General features: G+C 43.1%; 1 protein-coding gene across 1 annotated transcript; it reads right to left on the minus strand.

Annotated features, from left to right (window-relative positions):
• Positions 1–576: 576 nt before the first annotated feature.
• Positions 577–16,028, minus strand: Cbr-sma-1 (the record flags this gene model as incomplete). The annotated part of the gene is made up of 19 exons (XM_045237472.1): positions 577–629; positions 679–895; positions 941–999; positions 1,301–1,630; positions 1,778–1,930; positions 2,017–2,532; positions 2,579–4,490; positions 4,540–6,166; positions 6,213–6,371; positions 6,495–7,583; positions 7,633–9,188; positions 9,234–10,894; positions 10,930–11,390; positions 11,438–12,936; positions 12,986–13,369; positions 13,421–13,705; positions 14,055–14,234; positions 14,804–15,066; positions 15,962–16,028. 19 exons carry the CDS (start codon positions 16,026–16,028, stop codon positions 577–579), a joined length of 12,471 nt encoding a protein of 4,156 aa, XP_045097783.1.
• Positions 16,029–18,353: the final 2,325 nt, after the last annotated feature.

The raw sequence follows: 18,353 nt of genomic DNA on the forward strand, positions 1-18,353 counted from the left end.
CGCTCTCACGATGGATGGAAAAATACTTTCGTTGACCTGCCGGCTAACAATTGTCAGAGTCTCATTTTATATTGCGACACATATAAAACATTGAACAATCATAAAATACACGTTTTATGAGCATCGCTAAGGCCATTTAGCACATACAAAAAAGAAGTCGTCACGATTTCAAAGTGAAGTAGGTGGGGAGATTGAATTCGCATAATTTAGAAGTGAGGAATCCGAGTTCGGGCTTCTCATCATCCTTTTCTAAATCGGAAGTTAGCAATTAAAAAAGGAAAAAATGTGAAAGAGGGAAGGGAAGGGAGCATAATAAATAAATAAAATTAGATTTGGAATTCAATTAAAAACTGGATTGAGGAGGGAGAGAATATTTCTAGGGGCGAAAAATAATAATACTATGGAGTTTTTGGACGGGATGATGATGGGTTGGGATAATAAACAGTACAAATAAAAACAGAAACAAAAGAAGGCGGGTATAGCTAACAATGAAATAAATTATTACTTTAAAAAAACGAATTAGACTGCTTCTCAATCGTCGTCTACAGAAGATTTGAAGATCAGCTGGTGAGGTATCTATTTTGAAACTTTGGATCCACGCTTGAAAAGCGAACCGAATCCTTTTCGTTCTGCAAACATTAACAATATTAACTGGGGGAAAATATAGAAAATTCTTACTTGATGACGACTTGATGGAATCATTATCATCATAATTGGAAGGTGTGGAGACCACACTGGCTGACGTAGATCGGCCATCTGGAGTATTCATTGACTGGTTATGTTGATTGCTCTCAACCCAAGTGATGAACTCTCCGTTTTGTGTGCTTCGTGGGGACATTGATCTTTCCATTGGTTGGTAGCTGGATGAGGTGTGCTCTTTGTACATTAGGGTTTCCTAAAAAAAAACAGATGGTTGCCAATAACTGCTAAAATCACTCACCGTGTATCCAGAACTTCCTGGGTGGGCTTGAATGGTGTGACGGAGTTCAGCATGATCTCCTGAAAACAAAGTATTGAAGTTAGATTTAGTGAAGTGAAACAAGAAGTGTTCAGAAGAATTATGTGACTACGGAAGATTTAGTAAATGGCAAGGTTAGATAATTCTTGAAGAATACTAGTCCACCGAACTTCAAAGAAGAGTGGAGAAGACAAATTAAAAGATTTGAGACGCTGTTAAAGAATAATAAACATCTAGCATGCAGAAACGAGAAAACATGTTTTATTAGTCCGTTGTGGAGTGTCGATAGTTTCGCGAAGATTGTGCAGATGAGTTGGTGAAGACAGAGTGCCACCAACTAACCGTTCGGGGCATGAATAGAAACTCTGTTGGCCTCTGCAATGGCTTGTTCTACTTCTCCATAAATACTTTCGGCGTAGACAGATTGTCGTCGACTAGTTCTTCGAACCACTCCAATCTTCCGAGCCACTACAGTTGGTACCACGGTTGCTGTCATCGACGAGGATGACATAGTCAGTACCGACGGGGTTGCAAGCAGAGGACCAGATGGAGGGAAAAATGCAGTTGGCTGCTGTTCCACTACCTCTGACCCAAATCCGCGAGGCAAGGTAGCACAATCACGGATTGTGATTTGCCCATGGTGCTTGCCGCGTGGTAACGAAGTACACCCCCCTGAAGCAGAAAAAACATAGGATTAAAAAGCGAAGCAGAGCTGAAAGCATTAAATCATCTGAAAAAGATATCCAAGGAACTAAAGGAAACGAGGGGAAGAATGAGCTGAATAAAATTTCTAAAATTCCCGAAAAAAGGAAAACCAACTAGAGTAGTCAAGTTCGTGCTGTTCGATATCGTCAACTCCTGTGAATGCTGAGCTGGCATGGGAGAGACGATTCGCAACGTCATGTCCTCCGACGTTTCTTCTTGGTGCAACCATTGGGAGTTGTTCAGTGCCAGTAGTTTGGAGTAGGTCATCTAAAAAGAAAATAGGCATGCTTAACCGAGAAGAAATTAAAGAAGAAAAAAGATAGTTAGTCCCCTGATTGAAATAAAAAACATACCATTGTACGAATACGACTTGAGTTGATTGCTTGGAGTCAAGTGAGCGTGGAATTTGATCTTGGCAACCCATTCCAACATCTGACGCTCGTCTGGGCACGAGAACATGAATTCGGATCCGTCTTGAATGAGAAGACGGAAAGCATTCTTACGCTTTGCGTACTCTGGATACTGTTCACATTGGGCTCCGTAGATGTAGACAGGCGGAGCAGCAGCCACGTTTTCTATGAACTGCTGTTCGTCCTTGAAGAAGCACAAAAGCTGTCCACAGAGAATTCCATAGTAGTTCTTCCAGGAGCGGATCGTTGCACGTTTACCGCCACTTTGCTGACATTGCTTACGATCGAAGAATCCTTTCATGTCAATAGCTCCCATGTCTTCCCAACGGCTTCCTTTGCGGATGGATTGTGGGCGGCGAGTGGTAAAGGATGGAGTTTTTGTCATCTCTACCCCAGATTGGAGAGGAGCAACAGTGGATGAAGTAGCAAGGATATCACCGATTTGAATGGAACCAGGAGCTGAAAAATCATTATTATGAACATTATACTAATTAAATTGTTTTACCTAAATCAGCAGTAGTCTTCGCTCTGTCCTTTCGTTCCTTACGTGGCATGGTGTGAGTAGAGAATTCTTCTCCAGAAGGAGATGGTCGGAGAAGTGAAATTTCTTGAGTCTTTCTTCTTTCTCTTTCTTGTCTGCGGTTAGCCAAGATGTTTCCTTTTTCGACAATCTTGATAGTGTCTCTTCTCTTTTGATCTTCTTCAGCGATTTTAGCACGATCGATTTCCTTGCTTCTCAGACGGCTGAAGTTCTGCTCCACGAGCGTCAAACGCTTCACCATTTCGCATTTTTCGTTTTGAGCTTCAAGAGTCACGAGGAAATCGTCGAAATCACGAAGATGACTTTCAGCCATTTCAACGGAATCCACCATTCTCCAGTCATCTCCAAGAAGTCCAGCACGTTCTTCAAGCCAGGAGTCGAGTTGCTCGGCATTCTGCTTCCATTTCTGCACATCCATGTTTTCTTCATACAACTCCGCACGATCTTTCCAGATCTCACAAAGCATCTCCCACGATTTTTCGAGAACTTCGACCTTCTCTTGAATCTCTTGAGACAAAACATGGCTGGATTGGATCATTCGTCTTCCTTGACGGGCGAAGTCATCCACAAACGGTTTTCGACCTTGCATTTCGAGATTGTACTCATCGTGACGGCGAACCAGTGATTCACAGGAAGCAACATCACGTGGCAACTGCTCCGACGTCATCGTTGTTTGCATATTCTTCATCCATTGCATCATCTCTCTGTATTCCTGGAAGTACGATTGCAAGCTCTGCATATGGCGAAGTCTCTCCAAATGTTTCTTTGCTGCCTCCAGAATATCTTTGAGCTGTTCTTCCATATCCAATCTTCGAACTTCCAGATGATGTCTAGTGTCTGGGAATGAGTTCCACAACCTTTCTGCTTCATGGCACAATTCAGCAACTTGTTTCTCGACAGCCTTCATTCCGTGCATGAACTCATCGTGTCTTTGCAATTGAGCCTTCACAGAAGCAAGATCTGCTCTAGAAAGATCTTCTTGTTCCATTGCGACTCCGGTTGCTTCCTTGTCTTGAAGCCAATTCAATGTTTGGTCAGCCTCCTGATCAAAACGATGAACTTGACGAGCTCCATTCAGCGCTTGTTTTCTCTCGTTGGCAACTTCATTCACGTGTGTCCAGAGTCTCTGAACATCAGCTCCCTTGGCGGTAATAGATGCACCATATGGGTGTCCACTACGGAGAAGATCTTCTTGGGAACGTTGGACAAGAGCAACACGTTCTCCGGCTGCAGCCAATTCGCGAACAGTTGATTCAAATTGCTCGATGATTTGTTGACAATCTTCAAGATCTTGACCATAGTCTTCAGCAGAAGCAGTTCTTTCCTTTTCACGAAGCCAGTCTGATAAATCGTCGGCTTGGCGGACGAATTTGTGATACTTGGAAGCATCCACGATTTGAGTTCTTCTTCTAGCACATTCTCTGCAGAGATCTCCAAACAAGGCCTCCAACTTGCGTTGCTTAGCAGCAATCGACATGGCGTCATGATGTTCTCTTGCAAGTAGACCGTCAGCTCGTTTCTTCAGACGATCGATCTCGTTTTTGAAGAGCTCGACTTCCTTATCCAGTACTGTCAATCTTCTCAAATGGCTTTCTGCTCCAGCTTGGTCTCTTCCCATCTCCTGACTCATTGCAAGTGGCATCTGTTCACGGAGCCATTGTTCAGCTTCAGTTTCTTCGGTGTAGTATTCATGAGCATCAATAGCTTCTTGAAGAAGATCACGTCTCAATCCACAGCTTTCCTTCAGTGTGAGCATGGCAGTTGAAAGTCTGTCAAGAATCTTTTGGATGTGTCCAGAAGCGAAATGACGTTGACGAATCATGTCCTTTCCGCGTTTCTCAGTATCGTCCATAGCAGATTGACGAGTTTCTAGTTCCTGTAAAAGAAATCTTTAGATGATATTTTTTATTTTAACCAGATTTTACCTTCTCCAATGCAGCATGCTTTTTCTGTAGTGAAAGAGCGCTTTGCAACGAGTCTCCAGATTCTCCACTGCTAGCCAACGGCATCTTATCCGAAAGCCATTCGAGATCCTCTTCCGCTGCTTTCACCCATTCGAAGAAGGCTTGAGCATCAACAAGATTCTCTCTACGAATCTGCACTGGTTCATCGAGTCCAGAGTAACGTGCCTCTACTTGTTCTGCTTGTTTGAGGCAGTCATCCGCAGCGGCTGATCCTTGAACTCGCAATTCGCGAGCTTTCTTCATCATCTCGACAACAGCATCAGAACGTCCAGCGATTTCAGTTTGTAGAGTGTCAAGTTTTTTGATGAGGAGTTCGGTAGAAAGCATATCACGACCATGATCTTCGGAAGCGAGCTCTCCCTCCACCTTGTCAAGCCATTTTTCAAGATCCTCTACCTTCCGTTGAAGAGAGTGAAGTTCAAATGCTTCACGAAGACGTTGAGTTTTGAGCGCTGATTTGGTTCTGAGCTCATCCCATCCAGAACGCAATTCGACGAGTTGAGCTTTTACTTGTTCGCTCATGAAGTGATTGTCAGCAACCAGTTCTTCTCCTTGTCTCTCAACATTCGACAAACGCTTCTCGTTCTCAACAAGCTCGGAATCAAAAGCCATATGCTTCTGAAGCTTCGATCGCAGGTTAGTATGATCCAAGAAACTCTCATCGTAGGCAAGTTGAAGCTTGGCTGTGATCCAGATTATAAGCTCTCCACAATGTCGAATGAATTCGTGATATCTCTTCGAATCCTCCAGCATATCCTTTCGTTTACTCATGCTCTTCAGAAGAAGATCATGTCTAGCAGTAACCTCATCCTTGCGAGTTATAATATCAGCACGGTAGTTGTTACCTCCAGAGACGAGTGCATCAGCATTCTTAACAAGCACGTCGATCTTTTCACTCTGTTTACGAACAGTTTCTTCAAAAGCCGAATGTCCCTTGATGAGCATCTCAACAGCATCAGAAGTATCACCGAGCTCTCCGCGAGAGACTTGATTTTCCTTATCAGCAAGCCACTGTTCGCATTGAACGGCTTCATCGCACCACAACATCCATTCCAGAAGTTTTTGAAGTGTTCCTTTCTCACTTTCCCAGGTCTGGCGCAGTTGATGCTCAGAGTTTTGTACGCGTTTGTGAGCTCTTTGAACTTCAGCCTTGTGTTCAGGCTGTTCTTGATTGAGAGCCTGTCCTTCTTCATGCAATTGGCGAAGTTCATCAGCTCTTCCATCAATCTCGGCCTTTCGTTCGTGATGTTGTTCCAGAAGTTTGCGAGCACCGCTGCTGTCCTTTGGAGTCTGGTGTGATGTCATCTTATTTCTGACCTGATTGGCCCACTGTTCCGTTTTCTTCACATCATCCAGGTATTTGTAAAGCTTGAAAGAACGATTCAACTTATCGTTTCTCAATTCAGCAGCTTCAGATAGTTTTTTCCAACTCTCCTCTAACTTCTTCAACGAATCCAGAATCGACTCTTTCAGTGGTGGTCTCTTTTCAAGAATTTTTTGTGCATCCTTATCATGAGAAATCAGTTTTTGATGAATAGCACTCATGTCTCTTTCCAAAGCGGACTGCTTACGAACTAGAAGTTCAACGCTGAAATACAAAGAGGTTAATGACTAAAATTTCCAAAGCGTTATACCTGGCAAAATCTTTTCCAAAATCATCACTCTTCATCGCAGCGATCTTTTCGTGAATGCGTTCATCGGTATCTTCCACGTCACGATTGAAAGTGTGCACTTCCATGGCAGCCACAAGTTCAGTACGATAGTGAGACAATTGTCCTAACAGGAGACGCCATCTGTAAAAAAAGACATTTTCATCGGTTGTAGGGATTTAGAGTAGATTATGTCTGGTTACCTACAGATCTATGAATTGGATTACAGAATTATTGAAACTATACAGGAATATATATTTCACTCACTTCTCGTTCAGACGTTGTTGTTCCTTCTGCACTTGATCCCGACTGGTTCTACCTTGCTTCACAAGTTTCTCACCGAGACGGTTAATTTCATCAAGAGTCTGCTCATCAACAGTCGAATCAGAGCGAGTTCCATCCAAACGTTCAAGCAACATGCGACAATGTTCCATGTCTCTTCCCATGTCGGCAGTCGAAACTAGGACTTCTTTCTCATTGATCCATGTAAGGACGTTCTCCACAAGTTGCTTGAATCGAAGTAAATCTCTAGCCTCTTCAAGAGCTCTGGACTGATCGTCACATGCTCCAGCGAGCTGGCTCCATTTCACATTGAGTTCGTTGCAAGTGTCACCAATCTTTGAATTGCGATGAAGACTTTTCAGTTGTTGACCACGGTGGAGAATCTGGTCGACAATCGTTTTGTTAGCTGCAACTTCGGCTTCCAGAGCCTGGTGGGTCTGGAGTCTCTTCATCTTCTCTTCAATCGAAATGCTTTCACTGGATTGATCACGAGCCTTGCGAATTCCGTTGGTTTTCTCGTCGATCCATGCTTCAATTTGGGCAACGTCACTTCCGAAGGATGCCAGAGCGAATGCATCTTTCAGCATAACATGTCTAGCCTCAATGTCTTCGCGAAGAAGTTTAAGCTCCTCATGAACTTTAGATTGCCACATTGCGATGTTCTTAGATTCCATGTGACGAGACTTCACAAGTTCATTAGCAGTATGATCCAAGGTTGCTGTTCGTTCATCAAGAGTGGAAAGTGCCTTTTCGAAAGTGTCAAGTCTCTTCTTCTGGCTTTCAACATCAGCGACAGATCCACCAACAGCTAAGCTGCGAAGAGTTGTTCTCTTGGATCCAATCGAAGCAATAATCTGTTTGGCTTCTCTTTGGAAGGCATGCCATTGAACTGCTTGTGAGAGATATCCGTTTCTCAACGTCCATTCACTTCTCAGTCGTTCCAAAGCAGTTTTCAGCAGTCTGGTCTTGTTCTTGATCTCCTCCGTAGCATAGTGCTGTGCATTGACCATTTTCTCGCCATCACTCACAAGTCTGGTGAATTCTGGCTCTCTGGCGTCCATCTCATGGCTCAATCTGAAAACATTTAGTAAACAAATTATGATAATTAAAATGCAATGCTCACCTTGAATGTTCGGTTTGAAGCCATTCAGCTTGTTGAAGATCATTGATTTGGAGATCAGATTGGATATCACTTATAGTCAAATCGGTCCAAGCAAGCAAATCTCTGACTTTTCCGTTGAAGGTATGAAGATCGAAAGCGGCTCGAAGCATGTCTTTTCTGTCGTCTGTAGCATTTCTCAACTCTTCCCATTCTTCCACCAAAGTTTGTTGTCTTCCACCAATCTGTTCAGCATTTCCTCCTGGGTAAGCCTTCTTCAATCTTTCGGCCTCCTCGACGAGTTTGGTGAGTCTTGGTTGAGCATTATGAGTTTCCTTATCGAGAGCTTCGTGTTGCTGCCACAGAGAATGAACATGTTTAACATCTCTTCCGAGATCTCGTGGCATGTTCGCCATCTTATCAGCCATCCATTGTTCGAACTCATCAACATCACGGTGGAAGCGATGAAGCTCTTCAGCAACAGCAAGTTTGGCGGTTCGAGTTTCAATGTACTCACAAAGAAGATTCCAAGCCGATCTGAGCTTCTCCTGCTTCTTCACAACATCTCTTGCGAATGGTGGATTGCGTCGGAGAATCGTGTTGGCAGCTGTTTCACATGATGTGAATCTTTCACTTCCAGTCTTTACGCTCTGCTTGAATTCATCGAACTTCGATTGCAACTCCTTCAAGTGCTCATAATCTTCGGCAAAGTCTTCACATAAAGCAGTTTGCAATTGCTCTCCAATCCATTGTTCCAAATCAGCAGATTCTCTCATGTATTCATAAAGACATACTGCATCTTCCAGAGCGTTTCTTCTATCCTCAGCTAGTTTGCTCAAAGAATCGAACTCGTGCACCAGTTCATCTTGTCTCTTCTGGAAGCGATCCACATGTGGACGATCGGATTGAACAAGCTCGGAACACTTGACATCGAGTTTTTCAAGCCATTGTCGGTAGGTAGTCATATCCTCACAGAGTGCTCTATGCTTTGCCAACAACTTTCGTGCAGCATCCTCATCGTTTCCATAGTCTTCAGATGCGAGAGCATTCCTCTTTTCGTTCATCCATGACTCAACTTCAGCAGCATCGAACAAGTATTGTTGTTCTTTGACTCCCCAGTCCACGATAGCGCGTCTGGATCGGAGAAGACGTCTGAGTTCACTCCATGCTGATTCAAGTTCACCGCTCTTTGCTTTGATTTGAGAAGATGCTGGGTGATGTCGTTTGACGAGCTTTGACGCTTGTCCAAGAACTTTGTCGATTTGTCCTCCATGTTGATTGACTTCGGCTTCAAGTTGTTCTTGCTTCTTGACCATGTTCAGAGCTTCAGTCAAAGTGCGACCACAGTCTTGAGATGAAGCGATTGGTTTCTTCTCAGCAATCCATTGCAATTCACAATCAACATCGAAAACAAGTTGATGCCAGAGACGAGACTCGTCGAGATCGCCCTTTCTGCGTTGGGCTGGTCCTTTCATAGCAGCGTAACGTTTGAGAAGATCTCCGACGGTCATATGAATCTTGTCAGCGTCATAATGTCCTTCAACGGCCATCTTTTTTCCGCGGTTTTCGATATCAGCGAGCTGCAAGAAGAAATGTTATAAAAACTTGTGGAAAACAGTGCTTACCTTGTTACCATAAAGTCCCATTTCTTGTTCGAGAACTGTGTGTTTTTGCAACAAATCCTTGACGGATCTGAGATCGAGCCCCTGGTCTTTCGAGTTCAATGCAGACTCCATTTCGTCGAGTTTAGCGTGAGCATCTTCAAGAATTCGATCAAGTCCTTTCTGATCCGCAGCCTGACGAAGTCGTTGTCCTTTGTTGTAAACTTGCTTTTTCAAGTCTCCCCACTGAGCATTGACTTGGCGAACAACTTTCTCAACGTTTGGTGATTCGTAGTGATTTTTGCCAACCAAATTGTCTCCTTCTCTGTTGATCTGCTGAATTCTAGATTCATTAGCGATGATTTCAGCTTCGAAAGCCTCATGTTTCAAGAGGCGATGAGGAATAGCAGATGGAGCGAGTGCAGCATCATCTCCACTGGCCACCAATTTAGCTTTCTCGTGCATCCATCCCATAACCTCATCAGCTTCACGACGCATCTCCTGATATTCCAGAGAAGCTTCTAATTGCTTCTTTCGTTGAGCGGCGGCACGTCGGACAGCTTCTCTTCTAGCAAGAACATCTCGTCTTCTTTGTTCTATGTAGGCAGAATCAGCGTGTTGAGCCTTGATCATATCGTCTGCGGTACGAGAGAATGCCTCGAGTCTAGCTTCTTGAGCATCGAGTTTTGCTTCCAAATCACGATGTCTTTTGAGCAAGTTTTCAACAGATTCGACAGAGTCTCCGAGGTTATCGAACTCAAGGAATGCTTCGTGTCCTTTAGTAGCAGCATCGATACGTTCAGATTCGCGATTGAAAAGTTGAAGATCAAGTTGTTGCTTCAGAATAGTATCACGTCTTCTGTAGAGATCACGAAGAGCAGCCATCTCAGAAACCAATGCTTGCAATTGTTCTTCGACTTTTGGCATACGTGGGCTACGCTCCAGAAGACGACGTCCGAGCTCTTGGCAGTACTCAACCTCGTATTTCTTATCCTTGATTTGCTCTCCGAGTTCATAATGCTTCTTGAGAAGTTCCTCAGCTTCGGCAACATCAACTGGATGTACATCCTCCATCATTCCCTTCCTGGTTTTCTCGATCCAGCTCATCATGTCCCGAAGAGCTGATTCGAACATCTCCTTTCCTTGGGATTGCTCAGCAAGTAACATCTTCTCTTGTGCACGTCTCAAAAGATCAGCATGGAGAGTTCTCAGCTCAGCGATCTTTCTCTCAATAGCAGCAGCTTCTTCTGGATGATCTTTCTTCACAGCAGCAGCCAATTTCTCCAAGGCAGCAATCTTATCCTCAAGTGGTTTTAGGTCACGTTCCAAGTTTTGAAGGCTTTTCACATCGTTTGGATTACGATCGAGTTGTTCGAACTTTCCAAGCATCCATTCACGTGCACTTTCACAAGTTGTATCGAAGTCAGCAACACGTTCGGTAGCTTCCAAGCGGACGGCCCGTTGTTTTCTGAGGCGCTCCAAGTTCTCCCACATCGCGTTGATTTTATGCTGACGATTTTCGATTTGCCTTGATTGACCATGGCCTTCGGAAATCAGGTCGTTTGCGATGTCGTTGATATGCTTCAATTGAGTTCCTCCGTTGGTTTTCATATCAGCTTCCAGCTTATCGAACTTGCGACGGAAAGCAGTGACATGTTCCGGTGATGGTTCATCAGCCAACGACACTTCGATTTCTTTGCCCATCGCTCAAAATCATCACACTCGCGGTAGAAACGAAGAAGTTTGATGTTATCCGACAGAAGACGTCTTCTCACATCAGCAAGTCTTCTGAGCTCACGATAATCATTTGAAATTTTGTGTTGTCTTTCGGCAACAACGGAGCTCTTCGTTTCGTTTCCTTCGACAGTAGTAGTAGTTTTCTGCGTGGTTTGGGTGACTGTTACAGATTCTCCAGGTACGACCTTGCAGTAGTTGGCTGGTACATAGCCTTCGGTTCCATCTCGTTTCAAGGCTCTCCACCATTCAGGAGTGGACTTCTCAAGAAGAGCAAGAACCTCTCCTTTAGCTACACGCATTCCGTTTCCTTCGTACTTGTATGCCATTTCAATTTGGGGTACAGTGACTTCTTCAGTTTCCTGAACTGATTGGCTCGTCGTGGCAGTGTGGAACGCGCTATTAGCGAGCTGGCTTTGCATTTCTTCGAGGCGAGTGATGTCGTTTCTAAAATCAAATGAAATTATCTTTTAAATATCTGATGAGAAACATACTTGTAAGCACGAATCTCTTCCTCCAGACGAGCGTGTCTTTGCAAAAGTGACTCGGCAGCTCCTTCGTCACGTCCCAAATCATCTGACTTCACAAGTGGCATCTTCTCACGTATCCAGGATTCCGCTTCGTTGACATCTTGGAAGTATTGTTGAGCGTGACGTGCCTCCGAAAGCCAGTTTCCAAGAGCATCAACAGCGACACGGAGACGTTCCCATCCCTGGTTCATTTGAGTCAGTCGTCTTTGAATGTCCTCTTTCGATTGACCGCTTTGAACGAGTCGTTCTCCACCAGCAATCATTCCTTTACTTCTCGCCCAATGAGTCTGCATTTCCATTTCAACATTTTTGTAGAGCAACGTTGTTTGAGGAACAGCAGAAATATCACCGCTGTTTAAAGCAGTGGTACACAGTTTCTCCTTCTCTGCAAGCCACGCCATTTCTTCCTCGTGATCTTGAATGAATTGGAACAAGGAGCGAGCTCTTTCCAAAGCGAGACGGCGTGAACGGCATAGCTCCACAAGAGTGTTGTATTGAGAAGTGACCTCATCCAGTTTTCTCTGGAGAACATCAAATTGTTCTTCTTTGTGACGAATGTAGTTATTGGCAGCTTGTGAAAGTTTGGAGAGAAGAGATCCATGTGCATTGATTTGAGCATCAACTAGATCGTGTTTTCCAAGAAGATCTTCAACGCCGATAAGATGTTTTCCAACATCACGATTTCTGACAGCTGGTTCAAGAGAGTACAGTTCGTTGGAAAGGGTATCAATGTCGCGAAGCAGTGACATCAAATCATTGAGACTCATCAGAGCACGCTTACGTTGCTCCAGCAACGCCAGCAGCTGAGTCCAACGGTCGATTATCTCTCTTTCCATTCCACGAATCTTTTCAGATTCGTGATATTTCTCAGTGCATAACTCATTGCACATTGCGGTCAGCATCTTGAAACGGTCTTCACGAGCCAGAATATCAGTAGAGATGGCTTGTTGTTTCTTCAAAGTTTTCTCGACTTGAGACGCACTGCGTCCATGTTCCATCTCTTCCAGTACTACTTGAACTGATTTTAACCAACTGTCACGCAACTTAGCCTTCTTGTGGAATCGCTGAGCGAGTTGTTCCAACTTCTCCTGTCTTTGAAGCTCGGCAATGATAGAAACTTGTCTCTCATTTTCAGCATAATCCAACTGTGCCCAAGCAGATTCGATATCGTGCATGAACAATCCTTGTGGCGGTTGATACTGTTTTCGGCTCATTGCCTTTCTCTTCGTTTGAATTGTGAAGAACAATGCTTCCAACTCTCCTTTCTCCTTGTATTTCGGTGGTTTTTCACTTGTGCGGAACTGGTTGAACTTCGCATGCTCATCGCGCATTCCATTCAGCGAGTTGGGGAAACGACGAGATTCCAAAGTTTTAATAGTGATGCGGATCCAGTTCAGAAGCTCGGATGCGATGTGTTCGTAATCGTCCTCCATTGTTTCGGATACCATCAGTTTTCCAACAATCTAGAAAATTCCATATTTCTTTACATGTATTCGGGGAAGGAAAACTTACATTGGCAATACGTCTGGCTCCAGTCATCTCTGTCTTTTGCTTGGCAAAATGATGGTAATACAGAGAAACATAGGTGATGATAGACTTCTCATCTGGACGAGTGACGTCAACGTCTTCTGCATCAAGAAGACGAGCAATTTCCAATTTCTTCTCAGCAACATCGAAAGCGTGATTGAGATTGTCGACGTGCTCATTTGGATTCAGTCTATTAAAATCGACCAAATCAGGTCTGTGTGAGTGAATAAGCGCGTTGAATGCGAGTCCATTGCGCCAACTTGTTGTGAAGTTCTCGATTCGAACATTTGGATATCCCGCTGTTTTACGCTGACACCAAAGAAGCAACGCATCCTTGGCATGCTTTCTTTCTCCTCGTTCTTCTTCATCCTAAAAATTAGCTCAAACTTTCAATCCATCAGATTACACCCTCTTTCTCACCTCAATAACAATAGTGTCAATTTGGAATCTGAGGATAATAGTCCAGATAAGACCCAAAATTAGTCGTTCATTTCTGTCGAGAATATCTTCGGCTCCAATGTTCTCCAATTGGATTTTCTTCTTTTTCAAAAAGTCAAGTACTTTGTTAAGGTTTTCTACTTTTTGCACACGCATACGACCACGATTCGGTTTCCCGAGTTTGTCTCCAGAAATGATTTCCAGAAGTTTCATGAGAAGGATTCCATCTCCGACGTCTTCGAAAAGGTCCACAATCTCCAAACTTGCCTATAAAATAATGGTTTCAATAATTCACTTTTCCTCTGATCTATTTTCAAATTGGTACGATTCGAAGTGTTCTTTCCGTATTCCTGACATTCCTTTCGCTCTTTTGCGCGATGCAAAGAAAAACTGATCTAGAGATAAGAGAATTCACAAGGTCACTCTGGTCCGCATTACTTTCTTTTATCCTTCGTTCCTTCTACCCGTAAACAATTCTTCCCGACTAATTGATCCCTTTACTATCTCAATCTTCCGCGCTCTATCTGTCCACTCTTTCAAACGTTCGGCGTATCAATAATTATGGTCATACAATGAACCCAATCGAAAATATCATCATCATCATCTACATTCTTACCCGATTAAGAAAGGAGTTGCACCATTTTGTGAACGTCTTCTTCTGGATATGCACACGTTCGTCCTGCAGAGTTCTAATACGTGATCGTTCAAAGTACAGTGTCTCGTTGTTGAATTCATCCTGATCGGTCCCACTGGCATCTGCACGAACTGGTGGGGCACCGCTCGTCGGCACTCGTACCTGAAAAAAGTATATGGATTCACTGTCTGCAATACTTCTTCCAAACAACATATCACTACAAAGTCGGTGATACAACCAAAGAAAAAACAAATATTTACTAGCGAGCCCTTTTCCCGTTTTGACAGCATTGCCTTACCGGGGAAAAGTCGCCGACCACCGATAATAAACATTAATTTTGTTCGGAGAGTGAGAGTGTATGGGCTAACAGCTGACTGGGCCAGTCAGACTGGCTTTAAGAAGGGGGCTCTAGTCCATGAGTCATCTGATGATTAATTATAGGGTCGAACCTGCTCTTGAGATATTTTTCTCACAGTGGGAGTCGGTGCAGCAGCGGCCGATTTCATAGAAATCGAATAAATCAACTTTTTAGGCATGTCTTCACAGAGAAAAGGTTTTAGGACAAACGAACTTTTGCGCGAATACTTGCCATGGAGGTTCAGTATGATTTTCGGTTACAAACAAAAATCGGATTAAGGGAAATCCAATCATAATAGGTTTACAGTGTATTTATTGACTGATGTCCCACATTTAGAAAAAAAATGTTTAGCAATTTTTGAAAATATACTCACTTGCATTTCGTACTTTCTCATTGTTTCGTCTTTGTTGTCTACGGACTCTCCTAGACTGTCGTGAACACCTTCGCCGTAATAGTCGTGTTTTTGATGTTGATGGTAGTCGCGGTACTGGTAGGGTTTGACGTCTCCACCCGCTGAACCACTTGTCGTCTGATAATCGTTCTCGGGTTGAGGATCTCGCGGTGTTCGTCGCAAGTGTTCGAAGTCGACGTTTTCGCGACTTGGAGCAATCTCCTTGCGGTACCCTTCTACTTTGTCTGTAATAAATAATGTTAGGGGGTGTTTTTAGCAAGGTTATGAAGAATAATTCATCTGAAAAAAAAAGTGTGAGAGATTCTGATCGTTTTTAGTTTTTAAGAAGAAATTTTGGAGCTCCAACAAACAAAATTCGTGATTAGAAATGTAGAAAAGGAAAAACAGAAATTACTGGGACAATAGTTGATTTCAATGTTGTTTCTGAATTTTTAGAAGGTGAAACGAGGAATGTCGGTGTGTGTGTTGTGGAGGTGGGGGCGTTCCTAACGTTTATTACAGCTGATAACACATTCTTATCACAACGAAACAGAAAAATGAGTCACTAAATTTGCTCCGGGAACGAGTTAGTTACTCAAATCATTAGTGAAAATCGAACCAAGTGAGAACAGAAGAGGGGATTAGACGCCCTAGGGAAACAAAATTGGACCTTTGTTTATTATTGGTGCCACTTTGCAATCTAGCAGCAGTTCTGCAGACGCCTTTTCTCCTCGAGAGTGGAAATGACACATGAATCACTGAGATAGGGAAAACCACCGGTAACCAAAAAAGGAAATAGATGGCGAAAGAGAAATGTCTGAACCTTGTGTTGATATTTCAACACTACCACCTATCAATCTGCCCTTTCCTCTCTTCACGGTCCTGTGGATGCTCTGATGGAATGCAATGTTGCATATTTACCCCCCCCCCCCCCCCCCCCCCGTCGTCGCCACTACCAAACAAAGCAGAGATGGAAATACTAAGCATCAGACAGCGAGGGATTGGTTAGGGTTGGTAAAAGAATACACACAAACAGTTTTGCTTTCCAAAAAGTGTGCTAACTATCAGAAGCGGTGCAAATTTTAAGAAGAAAACTATAACAAAATTCTCAAAAACGAAAATTCATAAAAACAAACGTACCATTCAAATTTCGAACTGTTTTGCCTTCACCAGGCGAGTAGCTCGCAGCAAACGATACATACGACATAGTAGAGATCCAGAATTTCAGTGACTAGATTTATTTGAATATGCGATAATGTGGAAGAAGTAGAAAAAAGTGAGTGGTAGTCTATTTCCTCCGTTATGACCAGCTTTGACAATCCCGCGTTCGATTCTCGTCAGATATGGCGTAAAAGGGTCAAGGAAACACCGCGAGACTGTCGGAAAGTAGCAGTGGTGGTGGTTTTCCTCTCCTCCAGTAGGTACGTTCTTATATAATCTTTATCTCTTCTATATCCACTTGCGAGAAATACGTCCGGCGTTCGTTTCGTCCGTCCTCTAACCTAACTCTTTTCTATACAACACTGTCCGAAGAATATGACGAGCGGAATAAGAAGTAACGAGTGAGGAGGTGCCGGAGACGATTAGGCGACATCCATCGATCGGCGCGATGGATAAAAAGTATCGAATATGTGTATTCACTGGCGGAAAAATAACGGAAGGAATGTTCGTCGGAGACGCCCGGCGGCAACAACTGAGTGGCCGAAATGGGCGAGAAATCAAGGATTCCGGTGGCGCAAATTGACAAACACAAAAATAGCTGACCGCCACAGAGGGGCACTTGAGTTCGAACATGCCTCTTTCAAGAGCCAGGAAGAACACCGCTTTTTTGTTCAGGTGCATGATTTACAGCTCTGTTATCACTCAATAATCATTAGTCGTTGACCCCCTTCGGCCTCATTACTGATAAATTTGATTAAAATCAATCCGCAAAGCTAGCTTGTTAAATGATTTAGACTGTAGCCATTTAAAACATATATCCGCACTTTAACGAAACGAAATCCAAACATTCCATGGGTGTACATTTCCATTTGTGTGTATTTATGATGAGTTGAGTTCGTCTGTCAACATGGATGCGTCAGAAATGACACGTTTTACCTATGCCGCACCGAATTGACGAATACTTGACCATACTTTTCGCCGACGCATCGACGGTGATACTGACATTATTCATGGAGGGAAACGCGAAATAAGTAATGCGGTGGCAACTTTGAAATAGGTGCATACCGGAAATTCTCTAATAAATAATATCACTATTATTTACAGATTTCTCTTACAGATATTGAGATACTTGAGCTCAAAGTGCAAGTATCTGATAGCTTTTTCTACTATCGAAGGAATACAGATGGAACTAATTTGATAACCATACGAATGGACGAAAGAAAATTAGGTGTCGAAATAAGTATAAGTTTTTTTGGTAGAAAAAAAGAACGAAACCAAACAATGCAACCACGACCACCATAAAAACTGCGAGCTGGCATGAAAAGAGAAGATAAAACAGTGTGAAAAACACTCTGGACACAAGACAGTGAAACGGACAAAAAATGAAGGTCTCCTTTTCAAAAAAAGGAGTTTCTTTCACCGCCTAATTCCGTGTATCTCTTCAAGCGATCAGTCGGGAAAAAATGCGACATCTCGAGAAAACCGTCACCCAGTCTTCTTCATTCTACCACTCAACTAGTAGTATTCTTTACCTATTTGAAAGTGGAGTGAAAATGCGCTGTTTTGTATTTAGTAAGGAACAAGAAGAGAGAAGAAGAAAAAAGGGTCGAAGTGGACATAACCTTGTGTTGAACACATCGAACAAAAAAGTGCTAAAGGGTCGGTATAAATCGTCGCCATATGTGCTACAAATGTCGGAAACGGGCGAAGAGTGAAGGAATGGAAAAGACCGGAAGGAGGGAACCGCATAAATTAAAGTTTCAACTGTAGAGTTTTGGTTTCGCAAAGAGTGAGATTGACACTGTTGCGGGCAGAAAATTTGCATATTAAAATAAAAGGAAACGGAGTACTTTTTCCGTTGTCTCCATATTGTTTACGAGTAACGACGGAGGAGTGAATTTTCTCAAAAACTGTACTCATCTTACTATCGCCACAGAAATATCATCGACATGTCCTCGTGAACGATGTCGCTCGTGCACTGTCAAGGACACTGACACCTTTTGAATTTTGAATTTTAGAGGGACAGGAACGAAAATATTCCTAAAAGACAGTAGACGGTCTGTTGTGACAGAAGAACAAGAAGATCGATTCGTGATGTAATTAGGTGTTTTGAACACGAAACAAGTGTCCGAGTCTTTAAACTGAAGTAGCAGCGCGTATGAAATATAACTAGAAGCACGCTAAATAACAGCCGATCTTCCAAAAAAGTTAGAAGAAAGATGTTTGCTAGGAAAACAATCAAAGAGGGATCGCAAGTACAAAACGCATGACGTGTGAAAAAATGATAACGAGCCAGAATAGGAGTTAATTCTCTTGAATTTTAATACTAATTTCAAACAAATTCTCACAAGAAAACAAGAAATTTCGCGAA

This window comes from Caenorhabditis briggsae (genome assembly GCF_000004555.2).
Source record: "Caenorhabditis briggsae complete genome, chrV, whole genome shotgun sequence".
In the NCBI taxonomy this organism is placed as follows: domain Eukaryota; kingdom Metazoa; phylum Nematoda; class Chromadorea; order Rhabditida; family Rhabditidae; genus Caenorhabditis; species Caenorhabditis briggsae.